Source organism: Rhynchophorus ferrugineus, unplaced genomic scaffold, assembly GCF_030347505.1.
Source record: "Rhynchophorus ferrugineus isolate W39M unplaced genomic scaffold, kcgeb_rfMv2 rfM6, whole genome shotgun sequence".
In the NCBI taxonomy this organism is placed as follows: domain Eukaryota; kingdom Metazoa; phylum Arthropoda; class Insecta; order Coleoptera; family Curculionidae; genus Rhynchophorus; species Rhynchophorus ferrugineus.
The window spans coordinates 3845808-3865209 of record NW_027472585.1 but is presented as its reverse complement, the minus strand read 5'-3'; the positions used below and the strand labels follow the sequence as shown (position 1 = coordinate 3865209).

General features: G+C 32.2%; 1 protein-coding gene and 1 long non-coding RNA gene across 39 annotated transcripts; one reads left to right on the top strand and one right to left on the bottom strand.

Annotated features, from left to right (window-relative positions):
* Positions 1 to 2462: 2462 nt before the first annotated feature.
* LOC143198829 (serine/threonine-protein kinase MARK2) lies at positions 2463 to 18795 on the top strand. 37 transcript variants are annotated; one of them, XM_076408340.1, is made up of 18 exons: positions 2463 to 2774; positions 2957 to 3973; positions 5183 to 5425; positions 6214 to 6434; positions 6667 to 6811; positions 6909 to 7162; positions 7966 to 8146; positions 8243 to 8411; positions 8743 to 8784; positions 9459 to 9470; positions 9548 to 9718; positions 10265 to 10409; positions 11181 to 11318; positions 11930 to 12115; positions 15013 to 15069; positions 16164 to 16281; positions 16346 to 16505; positions 16578 to 18795. In XM_076408340.1, the coding sequence occupies exons 2-18, from the start codon at positions 2966 to 2968 to the stop codon at positions 16634 to 16636; spliced, it is 3309 nt and encodes a 1102-aa protein (XP_076264455.1). In that variant the 5' UTR covers positions 2463 to 2774; positions 2957 to 2965; the 3' UTR covers positions 16637 to 18795. The 37 variants fall into 37 exon arrangements, with proteins under 37 accessions (XP_076264455.1, XP_076264461.1, XP_076264454.1 ...); XM_076408346.1 differs by having other exon boundaries at positions 6909 to 7171; positions 10322 to 10409; XM_076408339.1 differs by having other exon boundaries at positions 6909 to 7171.
* On the bottom strand, positions 11212 to 15669 carry LOC143198837 (uncharacterized). Of its 2 annotated transcripts, XR_013006307.1 has the most exons (4): positions 15540 to 15669; positions 15358 to 15478; positions 15146 to 15260; positions 14955 to 15088 (listed from the first exon to the last, which is right to left on the bottom strand). It is a non-coding gene; the product is annotated as an uncharacterized LOC143198837 (long non-coding RNA). The 2 variants fall into 2 exon arrangements; XR_013006306.1 differs by lacking the exons at positions 14955 to 15088; positions 15146 to 15260 and adding an exon at positions 11212 to 11350.
* Positions 18796 to 19402: the final 607 nt, after the last annotated feature.

The following is a 19402-nucleotide window of genomic DNA, read 5'->3' as shown; positions in this document are numbered from 1 at the left end:
AGTAGGAAAATTGTATACATAATGTGAACAGTAAAATGAACAGAAACAATATTGCCACGATGTTAACAAAAATGATTCAGAATATATACGAGGACTCCTATAGTCTATCCAATCAAACAGCTGATACATACATGTCATTAAAATTTACAATAACGACGTTGCCGCACAAAATTTAAGTTATTTTGACTCCGACATCAAAATACTGATGTAAGTAAAATAATGAAACAAGAATAACATTTATTATAAAATTTCATTTATTTTAACATTCTAGTATATCTAATGTGTATTTATTGAAACACTTAAACTACAGTTAATTGACCAGCTACAATAGTTTGTAGGTTATGGTTGTTTTATTATATTTACATTGACATATGTCAACGGCGTCAATCAGTACCAACATATCGATTTTTATAGACCGATTCGGTTAAGTATTCGGACGTATTAGACTTCATTTTGTCTCTTTTTATCTAGGATTATGTTAATTAGTAAAATAAGTAATAAAAATGATACGAGGATGTTACATTAATAAACTGAATTTGGCAATACGTTCGATGGTGTTCATGACGTGCGTTGGCTGTTTTATGGGAAGGGGAAAATAACACATGGCTGAATAAACTCGTATATAACTAATAAAACAACTTTTAGTCCAAATTCTACTTTATTCTCTTTATACCTGTTATGTAGAGTCTTTTGTCATTACTTTTTTTGTGGTCTCGCGACGTTTTTCGCTTAAAATGCAAGGGAAATTGTACGGGGTTATGTATATAAGGTGAATATCAACATACTGAGTGACGGATGGATGCTTATGTTACGACCCTGTACGGGCCACAACAATACGATGAGTAAACAGTACCGTTGTTGTTTGCGCTGTTATCCCTAATCGTATGTTGTACTGTTTAATATAGCACTAATATATACACGCCTCTAATTGGCTACTATAAATTTGGATTGAGCCCCACCCGTATCGATTCATCGAGGAAATGCCACTTGTATAACGCTATCGAAAAAACTCCTTTATATTAGACCCATAAATTTAGTGTTGTTTATTAAGGTTTTTTTTTTATTTTGAAGCTTTATCGCGAAAAATCTTTCTGGCAATTTACGGATTCCACCTCGAAAGAACGATGTATCTTCATAAGAAGCTGAAGCTGAAGCGCTGCTCAGACAGGTCACGACCTATATATCAGAACAAGTAGTAATCAAATATCTTTAAACAAAAGACACATACAAGTTAAACAGGCTGCTGATTGGTCTTTGGAATTGCAATGGGATTGTGAAAAGCCAGTATCCATCTTCCAGATTTTAACAAAATGCGAAAATGGCTAGTCTCGTTCATTGAGAAATGGTTTCTAGGCTCAAAACAACAATCTTGCAAGACAAATCAAAATGCAACAAAAGTGATTCGAGCGTGAAGCACTGCAGAGCAAGCGATCGCATCGTAGAACGGTGAATTTTGAATGATACACAACCATTTCCAGATCGAACAAAGGAAGAAGTAGAAACTGTCACGCATCGGTTGAAACAACCACCCCGTTGGCATCAAATGATTTTTTTTATTCCCGCATATCAAGTTTGGGGGATTAGGAGTTGGTGGATGGAGGTACGAGGAAATAAAACACTGATGGTTTTGGGAAAAAAAGGGAAAACAGTGCAGTATTACCTGAAGAGATACTTGGACAGTCGATGGTGGCACGTTTAATCTGATCGATTAACAGTGACTGAATGATTGAAAGTGCCCTTTAATGATATCCCAGATCAACGTTTAATCTGGGACAATATTTCCTGGGTATTTTATCGGCCGTTATTCGGGACGAAAAAAACGTCTAGACGAATTGCTGATGATTAGCTAGTGAAAATTAGAAGTTAATAGATTGAAGAAAAGATGAGCGGTGGTCAATGACTGAATGATCTAAAGTACTCTTTATTGATATCCGAGATCAATGTCTGGGGGTTGCCAAATCTTCGTTATCGGTTACTGGACGTCTCTGCTGGCACCCCACTTGTTCAACACCTGGGACAATATTTTCTGAGTATTTTGTAAGCCGCTATTCTAAGATGTAAAATGCGACATGCCTCAAGGTCACTCCACTTCAATCTTGTAATGCGCTAGCAACGTTCGACGCCACGTTTTGGAGGTACCTCGATCAGAATGGTGAAAGTATTATGAAGATTGGTTCAAGTGCTTGGGAAAGTGTATAAATCGAACATTAACACCATTTTCGTCAGTAAACAGCCCTCGTAGTGTGACTTCAACGAATGAGCATTACTTAAAAACCAAAATTATCTTTCCCCAACTGCATGTCTACCAATAACAGTCAAGAAAAGCTACAGGCGATCGTCAAGCGACAATCCGCGAACCGCAAATGGGTACGACCATCGATAATTGTTAACCTTGGTTATACGTAATGGCGGCAATTAACATGTGTATCTTTTTTCAATTTTTCTATCTCGGTACGTTGTTCAGTATCTAACGTTCGATTGTTTTGATAAAACGATTTTGTGAGTGTGTCGGTTCGCCGCGCGCACTCTCGTTCCATTGATAACGACACGTGACGTGGTAGATTTTTTATTATATTTTTCCCCGTAACGCTTTTAATCTGATCTCTTTAGTGCGCCAGAAATCGCCTAGTCGGAACGATTTCACAGCAGAATCTCGGGTCGATTTCCGTTTCGGATTCCTTTCCCATCCGAAGGTGGGGTGCGTGTTCAACCCAGAGTTCGACGATGAACGGCCGAAACTATAGTTGCGAAACCATGGTCTGCCTTATCGTCAGGTAAATACGGGGAACCGCGATAAGCTATCGGGGTCTATACGTTTTGTGATGTCCTCAGTTCGTTTCAATGTTGTGTGTGTCGTCCGTCGCTTTCCGTCCTTGCCAGGTACCCGGCCAGCTTCCGCTTGGTGCAGCTCGGGAGAGGCCCCGTGTCCGTTTTAACTCGTTTTTTGCGTCGACAGGCCTAAATAATGAGCCGAGAGCCGGAACACACCGAGAGGACTACCCACGCAGACGGACCCGATACCCAGAAGGAGGTTTGGAGCGAGAACCCGCACGACATCGGCATCAAGATGTTGAGGGATCGACGCGAGAAGATCCTGAACGCCGGCAAGTACAGCGATCGGTACAAGGACTCGTTCTCCCACGAGGTGAAGGAAGAGAAGTACCCGATGAGTGCGATGTGCCGCGATACGTTAGAACAATTCCGGAACGTAGCCAGGTTCGGAGATAAATCGGACAGTGTACGTCACAACTCGAACCTGACCTGCGAGATGATGGGGACGCCGAAAGCCATGCCCAGCAACGCTACGAACGATCTCAACAAGCACGAGAACGTTCTGACTAGCTATATCGTGATGCCGGACCGAGGCGGTAAGGCGCCCATCACCTCGTTCAGTGCCACGAGCCCGTCCAACACGCCCAAACAGCAGTCCAAGTGGTCGAAAAAGAACAAGGACGTCAACATATACAGCATTACGCCCTCCACCGACCAACCGCCGCCTACCACGCCGAATAAGATCGAGAACACCATGACCACCCTCAACAACGTCGAGCACCTCATCATAAAATTGGACGAGTCCCAGAAGAAAGACGACAATTTCCGTAAATTCACCGAGTTCCTCAAAAAGGTCGAGGCTACGAAGCTGCCGAAAAAGAAAGCGGACATCATCGCGCCAAGGGCTAACCGCGAGATGCCCGAATACACGGAGGAACCGCAGTCCCTGCTGAACCCGATAAAACCCTCGAAAGAGATAGAGGACCTGCAGGCGCGCGGAATGAGCGACGTGGAAACTGACGAGGAACAACATTTCAAAAGACATATTAAAGAGAGAAAGAGCACGGGCCATCAGATCAATAAGAGTGAGGTGAAGAGAGAGGAAGCTAAAGTCCCATTGAATCGCACCGCCAGTGATGTACAGGACAGAACTGTCGTTATGTTGAAAAGGAAACCGAGATTGGTGAAGGATAGACATAAGGTGATCTTTTATTATCAATTACCGATAAGGAATTGGACGAACGAGCCCCTTACGATCAAGTTCCAAATTTTCGTGTAAATTAATTACATTTCTTTCACGACTTTTAAAAACTCACTTAAACGATTTAAAACAATTAAATTATCTACCACTGATGAAATATTTACATTAGTTGGCTATACATATGTTTAAAACAAAATAATTGATGATCGCAAGCCATTGTTGTATGAGATTGAAATTGATTCATTATTTACACAACCAATTCTTGTCATATTTCACTTAATAAGTTCTCCGTAAAACCAGCAACTGGTCCAGCATACCCATGCTAAAAGGGTCGGCTATATTGCATTTCCATAATTTAACATATAATTCACATGGTTATTTTTTCTTAAGTATACTTTTTTAAATATCCAAAATAAGATTATATATTATCTTAGCTGATAAAAGAAATGACGTTATCGATTTACTGATAAAAACGAAATACTTCTTTCTAAATATGTTTGAAACGTTTTATTAATTATTTTATTTTAAACGTTTCTTTTTGAGTCAATATTTTATTTTCATATAAACTTAAAATCCCAACACAAACTTATTTATTGTCCCTGCTCCTCCAGCAAAACAGCAGAAATTTTATTGGAAACCATATTTATCAAACCTAAACTTTCCTTTGGGTTTTTAATTAAATATCTCTTGTTAAATATACTCTGTATTATAGAATTCTTAACGAAAATACTATTTTCAGTGTCAGGATATAAACTTATTTTCCATTCTTGTATTTAATTAACGAAACACACTTATTGCCCTCTGGTGGTGTGTTGTTCCCACACGATTTTTGTTTTGTGGTGGATTTCTTTATGAAACAGCCTTCATAAGAGAGCAATTCGTGTGGCAACGCGGCTTGAAAGTAGCACAATTATTTAAATGAACAATATGCCATTGTTACAGTTGATTAAAGATAGTTAAAAAAAAGTAGTCGCTCTTTCATTAAGCGCGTTGCACAACAATTATATGTTAATAAAAACTTTGCTAATTTAAAATAGCAAGGAGTTGGTTTGGAATTTTGCTTCTCATGGCCGTGTAAAGAGAATTTAACCACCGCGTCTTCAGTATACTATGTACGATGAGAACTATTTCTAAAAAGACAACAGAATGCCGTTTATACCCGTTAAAAAAAGTCAACGTATTTTAATTTCTCGTTTGTTTTCTTTTTAGAGCAATGATAACACGGAATCTAGTGGTAGAAGTGTTTCCACTACTTCAGCTAGCGGTCGGAACAGACCCAGGATGGCCGACGAGCCTACTATTGGCAAATACAAGTTGCTCAAGACTATCGGAAAGGGTAATTTTGCCAAGGTGAAACTAGCCAAACATGTGCCCACCGGAAAGGAGGTGGCTATCAAAATCATAGATAAAACACAACTCACACCAGGATCACTACAGAAACTTTTTAGAGAAGTAAGTATGTTTATGTCAATAATAAGATACGTTGAAATGTCCAACTTCATCATAAATTTACTTTGTTTTTATTAAAGATTACTAGTCGACATGTCAAAGATATAAAGTTGCAAAAATTATCAAAATTCAATTTCATTAAGAAATACTGTGTCTGAAAAAGTAATAGTTATTGGAAAAAATTATTAATTCAAAACTAAAATGACTAAAAAGTGCTACATATTAGAAAATGTAATGGCTATTGGAAAAATCTTTGGAATTGGAAAATGTTTTCATTACTTTTGGACATATGTGAAATAATAAATATAAAGCAAAACGGTATATAATGGCAAATATACGTATTTATTCTTTCATCTATTTTTCCTTTATATATAAATAAAATTAGTTCTCTACATTTTGTTCATCTATTTCATTTCATATTAGCCACAATCTAATCTGGATATAATTAAAAGATTATATTGTTGCTGATAATACTTATTGACAGAATGACAAATACTGTTATGTTGCAATTTAAGGACATTATTTTAAAATAATATCGATTTAATTATTGTTTTTATAAAGCGTATTTATTTAAATAAATGACCATCTTTACAGTAATGACTCTCAAGGATCATTACTGTCACTCAATTCCAAGTTATCTTAACATTTATTCAAAATCAAAGTAAAGCAACCTCCAAGATTTAAATGATGTATTATTAATCAAGATATCGTGTGTTTGTTTTTATTCTAGTTGTCATTTTCATTATGTAGAACAAATGTCAATGAAAATTAAACAAATGTTCATTTGCTAGGTGAGAATTATGAAAATGCTGGACCATCCAAATATAGTGAAATTGTTTCAAGTAATTGAAACTGAAAAAACTTTGTACCTGGTAATGGAATACGCTTCGGGTGGTGAGGTGTTCGATTATCTTGTGTTGCACGGTCGGATGAAGGAGAAAGAAGCTCGGGCAAAATTCAGGCAAATCGTATCCGCCGTGCAGTATTGTCATCAAAAGCGAATTATCCACAGGTTAGTTATTTTAATATTAGGAACTTATGTTACTGATTGATGTGTAACTAGTCTTATACAACTTTTAAAATTAATATATAACAATTAATAATGGTATTGTTTTTTTCTATAATGACAGTGATTTTCACACAATTGTTTTAAAACCTGTAATAGGGTATTGTTTCGGTTATTATATAATATAAAGTGCAAAATATGAGCTATAAAAATCCCATATAATTATTCTGTATTTCAGAGATTTAAAGGCTGAAAATTTGCTGTTAGACAGTGAGATGAATATTAAAATAGCCGACTTTGGTTTTTCCAACGAATTTACACCTGGAAGCAAATTAGATACTTTCTGTGGAAGTCCACCATATGCAGCTCCAGAATTATTCCAAGTGAGTATAACATAACTGTTTCATTTTCAACGATTTCTATAACATAAAAGTAATAAATCATAAAATAAAATACACATACTATATAAATATTTTTTAGGGCAAGAAATATGATGGCCCGGAAGTAGATGTGTGGTCTTTAGGTGTCATTCTTTACACATTGGTCTCTGGCAGCTTACCATTCGACGGCTCGACGTTGAGAGAGTTGCGGGAACGCGTTCTACGAGGAAAATATCGGATCCCATTCTATATGAGCACCGACTGTGAAAATCTGCTCAAAAAATTCTTAGTACTAAACCCGGCAAAAAGAGCAAGTCTTGAGACTATTATGAAGGACAAGTGGATGAACCAGGGGTATGTGGGGTTAGTTATTAACTTCATTTATTGGTGTTGTGTACAGTAGATGGTCTTAGGTTAAGTATCTGGTGTTAACGAAATGAGGTGCAAGTAGATAAAGTAGACTATCTAGAAATTACACAACATAATCCATTTGTGCATATTCACCCTTCTCCATTATATAAATTACCGTATTAATAGTGTTTTATAACATTGCTGAAAAGTATTATTTACAGATAATAGCATTTTTCGATATTAAAGAAATACTATCTCATCTTTACAATATTATTTAACAATGCTAAAATATGAGCACAATTTTACTGTTTTTCATAAGTGCATATACAATACCAGAAAGTAAATCATAATTTATTTTAATTTAACAAGCTCATAATTCTAATTATTCACAGTTGACTCTAATATAAAGGCTATTATTGTAGATATTCAATATAAACACAAATGGCGTTGGCACTTTAGAGTTGTGTATGTGCATGTTGTTAAACTAGAATGACAATACAAGTATATTAATTGATATTAATTTACTTTCAGATAACGCGGTATTTAGTTTTCATAAGCCCAAATGTACATATGACTTGTAATTTAAGCAAAGTATTTTATTAACTATTATTCCAAATTTATATAAAATTTGCTGGTATTTATCGACAAATTTGTCTATTATAAGGTAATTAGTTATGAAGTGGAAATTGTATTTGTAACACAAAAGCATGATAAATTAGATAACTTTAAAACATAAAGCACTATTAGATGGGTTTTATATCATTGGTATAAGTATTTCTTATTACAACATTTTTCGTTTTTTAAAGGTATGAAAATGATGAACTAAAGCCTTATGTTGAACCTGAAGCAGATATGAATGATCCTAAAAGAATCGAGGCGTTAGTTTGCCTAGGATTTAATAGATACGACGTAGAAAATTCATTAGACTCACAGAAATATGATGATGCCTATGCTACTTATTTACTTCTAGGCAGAAAAAGTACAGATGTAAGTTTCTGTAAATATATTGTATAATTATTGCTTAAGGCTTTGCACTAGACATTTATCACATCATTTTTTTTCAATCACTTTCACATATTTTAGCCGGAAAGTGATGGTAGCCGAAGTGGATCTAGCCTATCGTTAAGGAACATGACGGGACAGCCACAGCCTGGAGCTCCTCAGCCGACCGCTCAAAGTCCCTCCCATAGAGGAGTACACAGGTCAATCTCGGCAACTCACGCAAAACCAAATAGAAGAGCATCGAGTGGAGGTCAGTATAAGAGTTAAGGTGGTGGTTATAACCGCTTTACCATGTTTTACAATACCTCAAGTATATTCGACGACATTCAACTATTACCATACCATATGTTTTTACTTACTACAATGAGGAATGATTTACAAACTTGAGTTTTGTACAAACTAATTTAATTACAACTGCAAGAATACAGAATTTAAATATGCGTCAAAAAATGCGCTTGATCTTTTTAATGTGAGCTAAACGCTTAAAGCTGTTTTTAAATAATGTTTCGTTTACAATCTAACCTGATTTTAAGGTTAAAGTTTCATATATTATGAGAAAATTTTGATCTAACATTTTCTAGGTGTTCGAGGTTTGGCATTTGGTACTCCTTTACCCTTAGCAGGTAACATTCGACTTTGAATGCACTACTAACGAAAATACCATTATATTATAATTATTTAGTGATGTCAATTTTTGCATATTCAAGGATTGGTTTTAATATATGTTTTTGGTGTTGGTTTGCTTGTAAGGCAAAAATTGACATTTGATAGTAATTTTTGCTGGTGTCACTTAGGAATTAACCAAGATAAAATAGAGTCCATTATACTGGCGCAGTTGTAATTAGATGCCTCAGCTTTGTTTCGTTTTTACTGTGAAATAAACAATGCTAAGAGCATAGGGGAAATAGCTGTGGTTTAAAAAATATATAAATGTCTATTTACACATATTAGCAGTAGATCTTTTATATATTTATCCAGATAATTGAACTAAATGCGGTAGGTTTATAACTGCATTCTAGACTTAAATGATGATCCAAGCAATTTTGCAAATTTGTGTTATATCATTTATTAATTGTTTTAACAAAATTATTCTACCAGTTTTTTATTTTTATATGTGGCTAATAAAATTGCATTCTATACAAATTAAAATTGCCTAAATTTGCATGAAATTATATAAGTTAACAGTATCAGTTTTGAAACAAAATTAATATTACTAATGATATTGATATGTGTAAATTGACCTGTATAAAGCATTTTTTGGTATAATTTTTTAATCGTGACTTTTTCTTACCTTTAGGTGGCACCATAGGTAAGTAGTACAAGATCGGTGTTTTTCGCAAGTAAACGAACTGATCCATACTTAATCTATAATATGAATTCTTATAGGAGAAACGTTAAGGACGGGACCCCAACCTCAAGTACCTGTGTCTCAAACTAATAATCATCAAACTGGCTTCAAACGGCAGAATACTGTCGACAGCGCCACCATTAAAGAAAATAGCGCTAGATTAAACTCTAGACCAGCTAGCGCTCAACCAAAGACCATTACAGAAAATAGTAAGTTCTTGAATATGTCGAAAAATAAATACTTAACATAATTTAATAAAATAGATCTTCTATTCTGTTTTCAAAATTAGATATTTTGTATTATGAAATTTTATGAATAATTTATTTGATCACAACTGTCAATTACTGCTTAATATTATTGAAGATCTATATAAACTATTTGAACTTTTATAAACTTTTTGATATCTATTGTTTTAAGCTTGTGGCACGTTGTAAATAGCTTTTCTTGCTATTTTAAAGAACTGAATTTTGTCATACTATATATTTCAGAACATGTTTGTTAGATTTCTTCTTTTATTAACTATATTTTATTAGTAAGATGTAGCCAATTTCAAACACTATTATTTATAGTGCACTAAGAATGTTCCAAGTCAATCTCTCATTCATCTTATTCTATAATTTACGATATAGTTTCACGTACTGCTACTATTATTTTAAAATCATTATTCTTTCTATGTACCTCTTCACTTGTGTTTTTTGTATTCTGTCATTTCTGTGTTTAGTGTTGTAGCATCTGTTTTATTTTTGTCGTATTAGGAGTACAAGCTACCGCTAAGGCTCGAACTGTATCTAAGAATACGACGTTATCTTTAGGGACTACGGTTGGAAGGAGATCAACGATTAGTTATGATGGAAAATCAGAGAGTACTGAAAAAACCAACTTGGCACCTGATCTCCCTGGGTAAGTTGATTTTGATGATAAAGTCATGACACTACTGTATTATATATACAATGGTCAGCAAAGTCTAACCTCTAATGTTGTGTTATGTTAGTGTTGTCCTTTCTCGAAAATTTCATTACTATTATATCGCAGCACTAATTTGAGTTTCAGAAATTATAATTAGGTAAATAAAGTTACCCTTTGCTAATGTCTTGCTGAAATATTGTGATATCTATGCATTGTAATATATTACAATAGAGTGAAAATAGACATTTTGCAAAAATTCTAATATTTGCTGACCATTAATTGTTTATTACTTACATAAATTGTTAATAAACAATAAATTTATAATGCGTAAAGGATACAATAACTTTTAATATATTGTTTAAAAAATGAACTTTTTATGTTAACATATTATTAGTATCTAATATTATATAAAATAAAGATATTACAAGGAATAAGGACTTTTGATCATTATTGGCTAATTGCTTTTGTAGAACACATAATTTTAGTGTAGTAGTATATTTAATGTAAATATATATGTACATAATTAGATGTACTAACCTATAGTAATAGTAAATAACTCACATGGTTTTGGGAGTAAACATTTATCTATTCCTACACTTAAATAACAAAAATTAGTAATACATTTTAACCCAATCCAGTAGAACCACATTATTCACCAAAAAAAAAAAAACCTCGGACGATGCAGTCGCCACATATTTTCCTCATTTCCCTCTAAAAGACTTCTTGATAAATAACATTTGATCTTCTTTTGCTAACCGCATGTAGACCTGAACCGTTGTTGGGCACAGCCGCTGATGCCCTGAGGCCTGCCACAGCCAAAGGCCACGTGAAATCTGCGTCCGTGAGCAGTAGCGGCCCTCCCGAAACCCAAAATGCAAACGCTAATGATCCTTTGCGTACTAGGTAGGTGTAGGCTTCTTGTAGTTATCCTAAAACTTCCATATTTAGTAATTACCATTGGTACCATTATTTGAGTGCAAAAAACAACGTAGGAATTAATATAACATGACTATAATATAATACAGTTCATGGGCTTCAACACTGTTGGTAGTATTTAGTATTAAAATCATTTAAAGATGTTCTCAAATCTTTGATTTTAATATTTTAGAAAAAGAAATACCACCGGTGTTAGTGTTATCAAAATGAAAATTTTTGACATAAAAGCCCAATTTTAGATAGCCGTTTTTTATATATAACTTATTATTTTGTTTATATTTATGGGGTCTAAACAGAGCTATTTTGTACAACCAAGGAAAATTTATATTGCATGCTAGTACTATTTCGAAACTAAATTTCATTTATTTAATATTTACGATGCATGTCGTTTTGTGTACCTATAACATAACAAACCTGAAGCACATACAATGTGTATGCTTAAGTGATGCTGTGATACTTGTGTCAATCTTCACCACTTGAATTATTGTCCATACTTGAAATAACAATAAATATCGTGTTTTTACTCATTGGCTTGTAATTATAAATCTATCGGTTGATTTGATTGATGTCGATTTCAGTCGAACCAGCGCTTCACCTGCCGCTACCAGACAACAGGCTTTCCCTCGAAACACCTCTTCGAGGAGCACTTTCCATTCGGGCCAAACCCGTCCCCGAGCACAGTACACCCAGGGCACGCCAGGCGATTCACCGCACACCAGACAATCGTTTTTTGCCAAGTTCAGCCTCAAAAGTTTCACCAAAAGGTAAGCGGGCTTTTATCGGTTGTAGTAATTTCATTGGGGTAAGTGCGGTAGGATTTCAAATCTGTATGTAAACACACGGTCATTGGCGGTTTCAGTAGCTTGTCTAAAGTAGTAACGTTATTGACCATACCTATTAATGGTTATCCAAAGTCTGCATCCAATAGATAATAAGATAGTATTAAATTACTGGTGATGCTTTATTTGGATACCCATTAATTAGTATACATCCTCTAAAATGACAATGGTAAAGGTAAATTCATTCTAACACTTAGAAAATTATTGTTTTACACGTTTGCTTGGATGTTTGCATATGCTTAACTGCTTGAAGTTTTACTGCATATTGTAACTGTACTGTTATTATTTGATTTGTAATTGTAACTAAAAGAGTTATAATATCCAGTAGAAAACCTACCGAAAAGTGTCATTTTTCAGTAGGTTTTTCTTTCATAAATTGGTGTTGTGGGTTATTACAAAGCGTTATTATACCGTTTTCTTTCTTTTTCATCAATTTCTTGTCTATTTAACATTCCAATACGAAAGGAGTTCTTTGGCACATAACACCATTTTATTTTTAACATAACGTGCTTATCTCGCAAAACATTTTTTTTCTACTAGGCGCTTATATTATTCTCAATGTATATGCACCAAATGTAAATATAAATTTCATATACATTGTGAATAGTATGGCATCTATGTAGGTAACATAAAAAAAACATCCCTAATTGACAAAAATAAATGTTTTTGTCTATATATGTATTTGTTATATAAGTCTTAAAATAAATATATTATTCGATAAAAATGTCAGATAATATAATAATCATGAACTTCACTTCCCAGTTTTTATGGCGATGGAACCTTATTATATATATACGTATATATATGCATGTATATAATAAATACTCAAACAATATACATAATAAAACATTATGTTAATAATGAAATCAACACTACTAACATTGCAAAGTATTACAAAATATTCCAATAAAAAGCTTTCATAAATCCAACATATTTTAAATTGATAGGTAGGTTTGCTTAAACTTATTGAACTCTAACTTAATTAAGTTACGCTTATTTATCTACTTATTACTTAAAAGTGTACAGTCTTATAAAAGTTAATTTTCGGTCATGTCTGATATTTTTAAAACTTAATGTTTATTGTAGTGTTTTATGGTGATTTTATCAATAAAAATATTGCGACATATTCTTTTGATTTATCATATAGCGACAGATTGGCAAATTCATCTGTATTACTAGTTAAAGAAAAAGCAAGAATGGAAACTTAGTGTCTATATGTAACGCTTTATAATGACCTTGTCCAGTGACCTGGGGGATGCTATGTGTGCGCGAGTGGTTCGTCCATTCTTATTATTTTTTTCTTCATTTTGACGTGGACAAATCTTACAATGAATTGTCTATTATAGATTGTGATAGCCAACCACCTTACTGTTCGCAGGATTCAGTGAGTTATGTACAAACAAATCACGTTTTTCATGTTTGGTGTTACTAATAAGAAAATAACCTTCACTTTCCAAATTTTTTTCCAGAAAAATGTAAATATATATTATTTACAGTGGGTTTTGCAATTATACACGATGTTTGTTTGTATATACATAAACTTGAGAGGGTGCAATATACTGTTATTATAGTGCGAACAGAAGGAGAACTGGTGAACATCTATAATAGTGAATTATTTCTGGTTCAGGAATTAAAGGAGGACCTGCCACTCAGCACCTCAAGGTCAACTTACAACGTTGGATCTCTTCCTCCATCCAGGACCATCCAGTCAGATTGGTATTCTTATTATACAATGACCAAGTGATACACAAATATCGTAGGCGATAGATACCTTAGAGACTTGAACAAATTTTATCTATAAATAGATGTTAACAATAAATAGATGAAAGATAAAGAGTAAGCTTATGATAATGTATTGGTGCTTTTAATTTATGTAAAAGCACTTACGTATACCTTCAGTATTTTATAAGCTTCTCTTTATCGAAAATTGTTGTACATTTATACAGCTATAGTCATATAATTAGTTTTAGAAATTATTAGGAAATTTTTCTTATCTGATACTCAATTTAATTTGTGTATATTGTTTGAAAATGAAAATTATGTAATAATGAGAAGAATGAAGTATTGGGTTCCACTTCTTTCTATCCTCCACTTCTTTCTTAAATAATATTGTTAGTTTGAAGAAGAGAAATACATAAATATGTCATTGATAATGTTATAAAATAACGTTTTAAAACATTGAACATATTATAGAGAAATTAAAAACTGTTATAATTTAGTCAACTTTGTCAGCAATAGTTTGCCATAAATTATATTCATTTTAATATTAAAAATTATTGTTTTTAAAATGGTTTTTGTTTTTATCGACATTTTAAAAGTTTTAAATTGTTCAAAACAATATTCTTTATGGAATATCTATTATCTTTAAATGTTGTATGTTAAGATTAAGCTCTACTGATTAAACATTGATACTTGGAAGGAATTATAAGTTTTATCATAGTTATGATTAATACTTAGCATAACTCAATATATCAATCATTTCATAAATAGATTATATTTGAGACAGTTCATAGTAATAAATAGAATTTAATAGTAATAAAAACGATTACAAAAAGATATTAATAATTTATGAGTAGAGCCCAAATATATAAAGAAGTTATAGAATAGCAATAAATATAATGTATTTACATTTACACTACAAATATTTTGAACAATTTGAAACCGTTCCCATTAAAAAAATTATTAAATGTAAATAATAGCGCCCCAGGTGAGCTTTTCTTCCTTTCCTCCTACATTAATTTACACCATCTTATGTTTAACTTATCCCTCCATTACTAAATTTCATTTTGTGTTTCTTATAGTTTTAACTTTGTTATTTTCAGAGCATTAGACCCCAGTCAACAAGTTAAACATGGCAATTCACCTTTACCTTCAGTAGGGTAAGTTTAATATCAACCACTGAAAAAAAAGGAATGTCAGAAATACATAAAAAGAGAAAATTTGCTATATTTTTACCCTTTGCAGGTCTGTGAAAGGGCCATGTTTTTTTTATACTATAATTAAGTGCTCATCATTTGACATTATGATATTAACCAATTATGCACTGTATTTAATCCGAAATAATTGTAGCCTTCAACTAACTTTCATAAGTATATAGTAATTTATAATATCATTATCAGTGTAATTTTTTTATAAATACAGACATTATTAGAGACATATATACTTACATGTTAGGCGTCCATATTACTTGATCTTCCTGTAATAAAACAAATGCTATGTCTTCCACTGTTGCCATGAGCCATTACGAATAGCCTTGGTATAATTTGGATTCAATTTTTTTAATAATACCTAGAAGTGCATAACATATAAACTACTTTAAAAGTACGATAAATATATTAAATAAACTCACCATCGTGAAGTGTTTTCAAAAGGTAATTTTCAGTTATATTTACCCCACAATCTATTACTCAGAATGTTTCATGTTACGAAGGCAAATTTCTACTGACTTATTTTTTGAAAATACACAGGAACGATATACGACACGATATATTATCAAATATTATTTATAACACCTTTGGTGATAGTTGATTTATGACATAGTTTAATTGATTAAAAAACCGTTTTTTGTAAAACTGATATTTCTTAGTTTTATACCTAATATTTAATATCTTTAATTGATCTGTAAAATTGCTATTAATTTTATATTATTAAAATTGTAGGATTATTGTATAATAAATTTAAATTTATTTATTATTTTATATGATACGTTCATTTCATTATTCATAATGTGTGCATATATTTTAATAACAAATAGTGCATTTTTCTTGCAGTAACAGTTACATTCTTGAAAACAATTTTTATGTTAGTTGATTGCTGATAGATTTGTTAAATCTGACTTAATGGCATCGTAGATTATTGTCATTTGTTGTAGGTGGTAAACTGTCCTTATATATATATATATATATATATATATATATATATAACGTATTTAAAAAGTATAGTTTTAAACATTTTATGAATGGTTTGATTGCAGGGTTGGTGGTGGCACACAGAATGATGAACATGTAAAACCCAGGTCTCTCCGTTTTACCTGGTCGATGAAGACTACATCGAGCCGAGATCCTTCAGAAATTATGGCAGAAATTAGGAAGGTCAGTTTCATAAGTACAAGTAAAATAGAGCACAATAAATAAGTTATCGTGTATCTCCTTCCAGGTATTAGATGCAAATAACTGTGACTATGAACAGAGGGAAAGATTTCTTCTTCTGTGTGTTCATGGAGATCCTAACACCGATAGTTTGGTTCAATGGGAAATTGAAGTATGCAAATTACCTAGATTGTCACTAAACGGCGTACGATTTAAACGAATTTCTGGTGAGTTTTTTTTAAATCAAAATTCCCGGGGTGTAATTTGTTTAATCCGTTAATATCGATTATATTTTTCAGGTACAAGTATTGGTTTCAAAAATATTGCAAGCAAAATAGCGAATGAACTAAAACTGTGACTGGTCATCAACAAGACGGACCTTTCAACGTGACTTGAACATCTTAGGGATGAAACATTTGACATTGTGTGTTAATGAATTCCTTCATTTTTATATTTAGTGGAAACGCAAATTTCAGTTGTCTGTATATGTTAAGGAGATATTGAATTTAAATGATAAGAGAAAAAGCTAGTCTTCGTAAAAAGTACATATAAAAAAGAAAAGTAAGATAGAATGTTATGTTAAACTAGATTTCTATAATCCACTTAAATTAAATGTGATGGAATAAATAAGATTTGGAACGAAGCGTCTGTCTCCCAAACCACAACACAATTTTCTTTCGAATAATGCTCTTGAAAATGTAGAATATAAGATTTCAAATAAGGAGGATACAAAACAAAGTTGACTTTTAATTTAAGCTTGTGATACGTGGAATTGAAGAACTGTGTAGAATGTATTTTCTGTTCCAAGTGAAAAAGATCTCCATTCTTCAATTTCTGTTAACTGAAACTTTTAATATAGTATTAATAAATGAAAAGGTCTATTTAAAAAACAATCTTAACATCCTAAAATGTTTTTCTAGTAATGGGTTCTTTTGTTACATGGTAAATATTTATTGTATTTAGTCACATACGCCCATTTTTTATATACTATCTTAATATGCATAACGTGTATTCAAACAAAATACAATAAACATTTTTAAATAAAAATTCAGTCAATTTCTTCAGCAAAATATGTCAGATGATACAGTATCTTTTGTTATATATTGTGACGGCTTTCCTTGAATAAAAAAAAAACAATAAATACAAAAAATAATTATCATTAGTATAAAAGGCGTTTGGTTGTAACTGTGTCAAATCATTAACCATAAAACTAATATTTTATCATATTGTCACTTTTTTAGCAAAAGGTACATTTACATCTGTGATCTATTACAAAGCAAATTATATAATAAGTCTTTTATATAAGTAAATATTTGGCCCTATTCTATTAAAATCAGGAACAAAAATCATGTGTAATTATATTTGTCCGACTGGCGATCATCTAGTCGAATTTTTATAATTTTCCATGTGATATATATGTATAATGTAAATTGCACAAATCGAAGAAGAGACTTTGACGTGCAACCATTAATAGTTTTTTTGAAATTCGTGTAAATATTGTGTGATAGTGCGTGTAAGATTCGAGTGTTATAGGAATATAATATTTTTAATGATTTTGTTTATTACATCTGCATTTTTTTATCATTTCAAAATCATTTAATTTATTACTAATTCAGTGGAACATCATATAGCGTTCTCGACTAAACAATATTTTTTGTTATAACCAAACTGGGACCATGCCATGCCAGAGCTTTTTTATTGAACTTCGTTTTGCAGTTCGCGTTTTTAACTATTTATTTAAGCATGGTGCCAGTGAATCCTAATCTTCAATATATATGTATATTAAAAAATCTAAACTGAATTATATGGCACAAAATGTGGAAAAATGCTGTTTGGTCAAGAGAACAGCTATGCGAAATCACAAAAATTCACTTTATTACCTCTGTAAATTCCAAATTAAACTAATAACCGCAACTTAGATACTTAGAGCCTACTACAAAGTCTGTTATGCTCTCAATAAGTATACAATTTTCTACATTTTTTTAAAACTTATTTCATCTTACTATTAAAATAAAACAAGAACCATTCATAAGATGTGATTTAGCTCCGATGAACACTTAAAGACATGAAATGGAATATTTTGTTTTCTGCATTACCGAATGTTTGTTTTTTTTTTCTGCATTGCTAAATGAGTGTACTTACTCAGTTTCATCCTGTCAAGAAACTAGCCTAACTTTTAAGCTTATTTTTTAATTTCCTTTGGTTCTCTTAGTCTTGTATATAAAAATATTTATAGTAATCCCAGCCAAGGTTACTGTTAACGAGATGTTCATTCTCAGTTCAAATGAGACATTTTAAAGAAATAGTGCTTTCCTTTGCTGGTAAAAGTCAGGTTAGTTTCTACTATAGCAAAGTTTATAATAATGTAGGAAAGATACAATAAAAGTATATTTGTTAGTACAGCCTTAGATATAGGAATGCTGTAAAGAGCAATGTTGCTTTATGTTAAAAAAATCTTTCACTGGGGATGGGCACTTATGTTAAGCTATTGATCATTTATAATAAATATAAACCTACCGATTGGCTTTTATTTTCCGGCTGATTTTAAACAATGCAATGAATAAAGCTGCAAAATAAAAGAAGTGTGTCTTTAAAATGTAGGGATTTTCAATAAGCGCGGACCCCTTTTGGCTATCTGTGATGACCAAATTGTTTTCGCAGCATTTATTTGGCCTATTGTTTATTATTCAGTAAGTTATGTAAATATAAAAGTTCATTAATCATTGCATCAAATCAGCTATTAAACTTCAATAGCGTGTGTTGTAGGATTAAACGCTATAAAACGATGACGCCGTAAATCCAAAAAAAAAACGGAATCCTCTCAAATCGGAAGACGAACTAAAATCTTGGAGAACAGTGATGAAGATGTCACTTTAGGTGATTTATCAGCAATTGAAACCATAAGAAACGCTTGTCTTGATAGTAAAATGGTATAATTTTGACCTGTTACTGTAAAGCCCATAAAAAATAATCTTAAACTTGAGTCTTATCCATATTTTACTTATTGTAATTCATTCTACCCACTTCTTTAGTAACGATAGCGGCTTATTCAGTTCATTCTAATCTTGATCGCTAATTGTGAGCATCTATACATCCTGTTTTTTTTAATATTGAGATATGCTCA

Coding starts and splice junctions, on each gene's coding strand:
- LOC143198829 (XM_076408339.1), top strand. CDS start 2,966: ATGAGCCGAGAGCCGGAACACACCGAGAGGACTACCCACGCAGACGGA. Junction 3,974..5,182: donor TGGTGAAGGATAGACATAAG/GTGATCTTTTAT, acceptor TTTTCTTTTTAG/AGCAATGATAACACGGAATC. Junction 7,172..7,965: donor ATGAACCAGGGGTATGTGGG/GTTAGTTATTAA, acceptor CGTTTTTTAAAG/GTATGAAAATGATGAACTAA.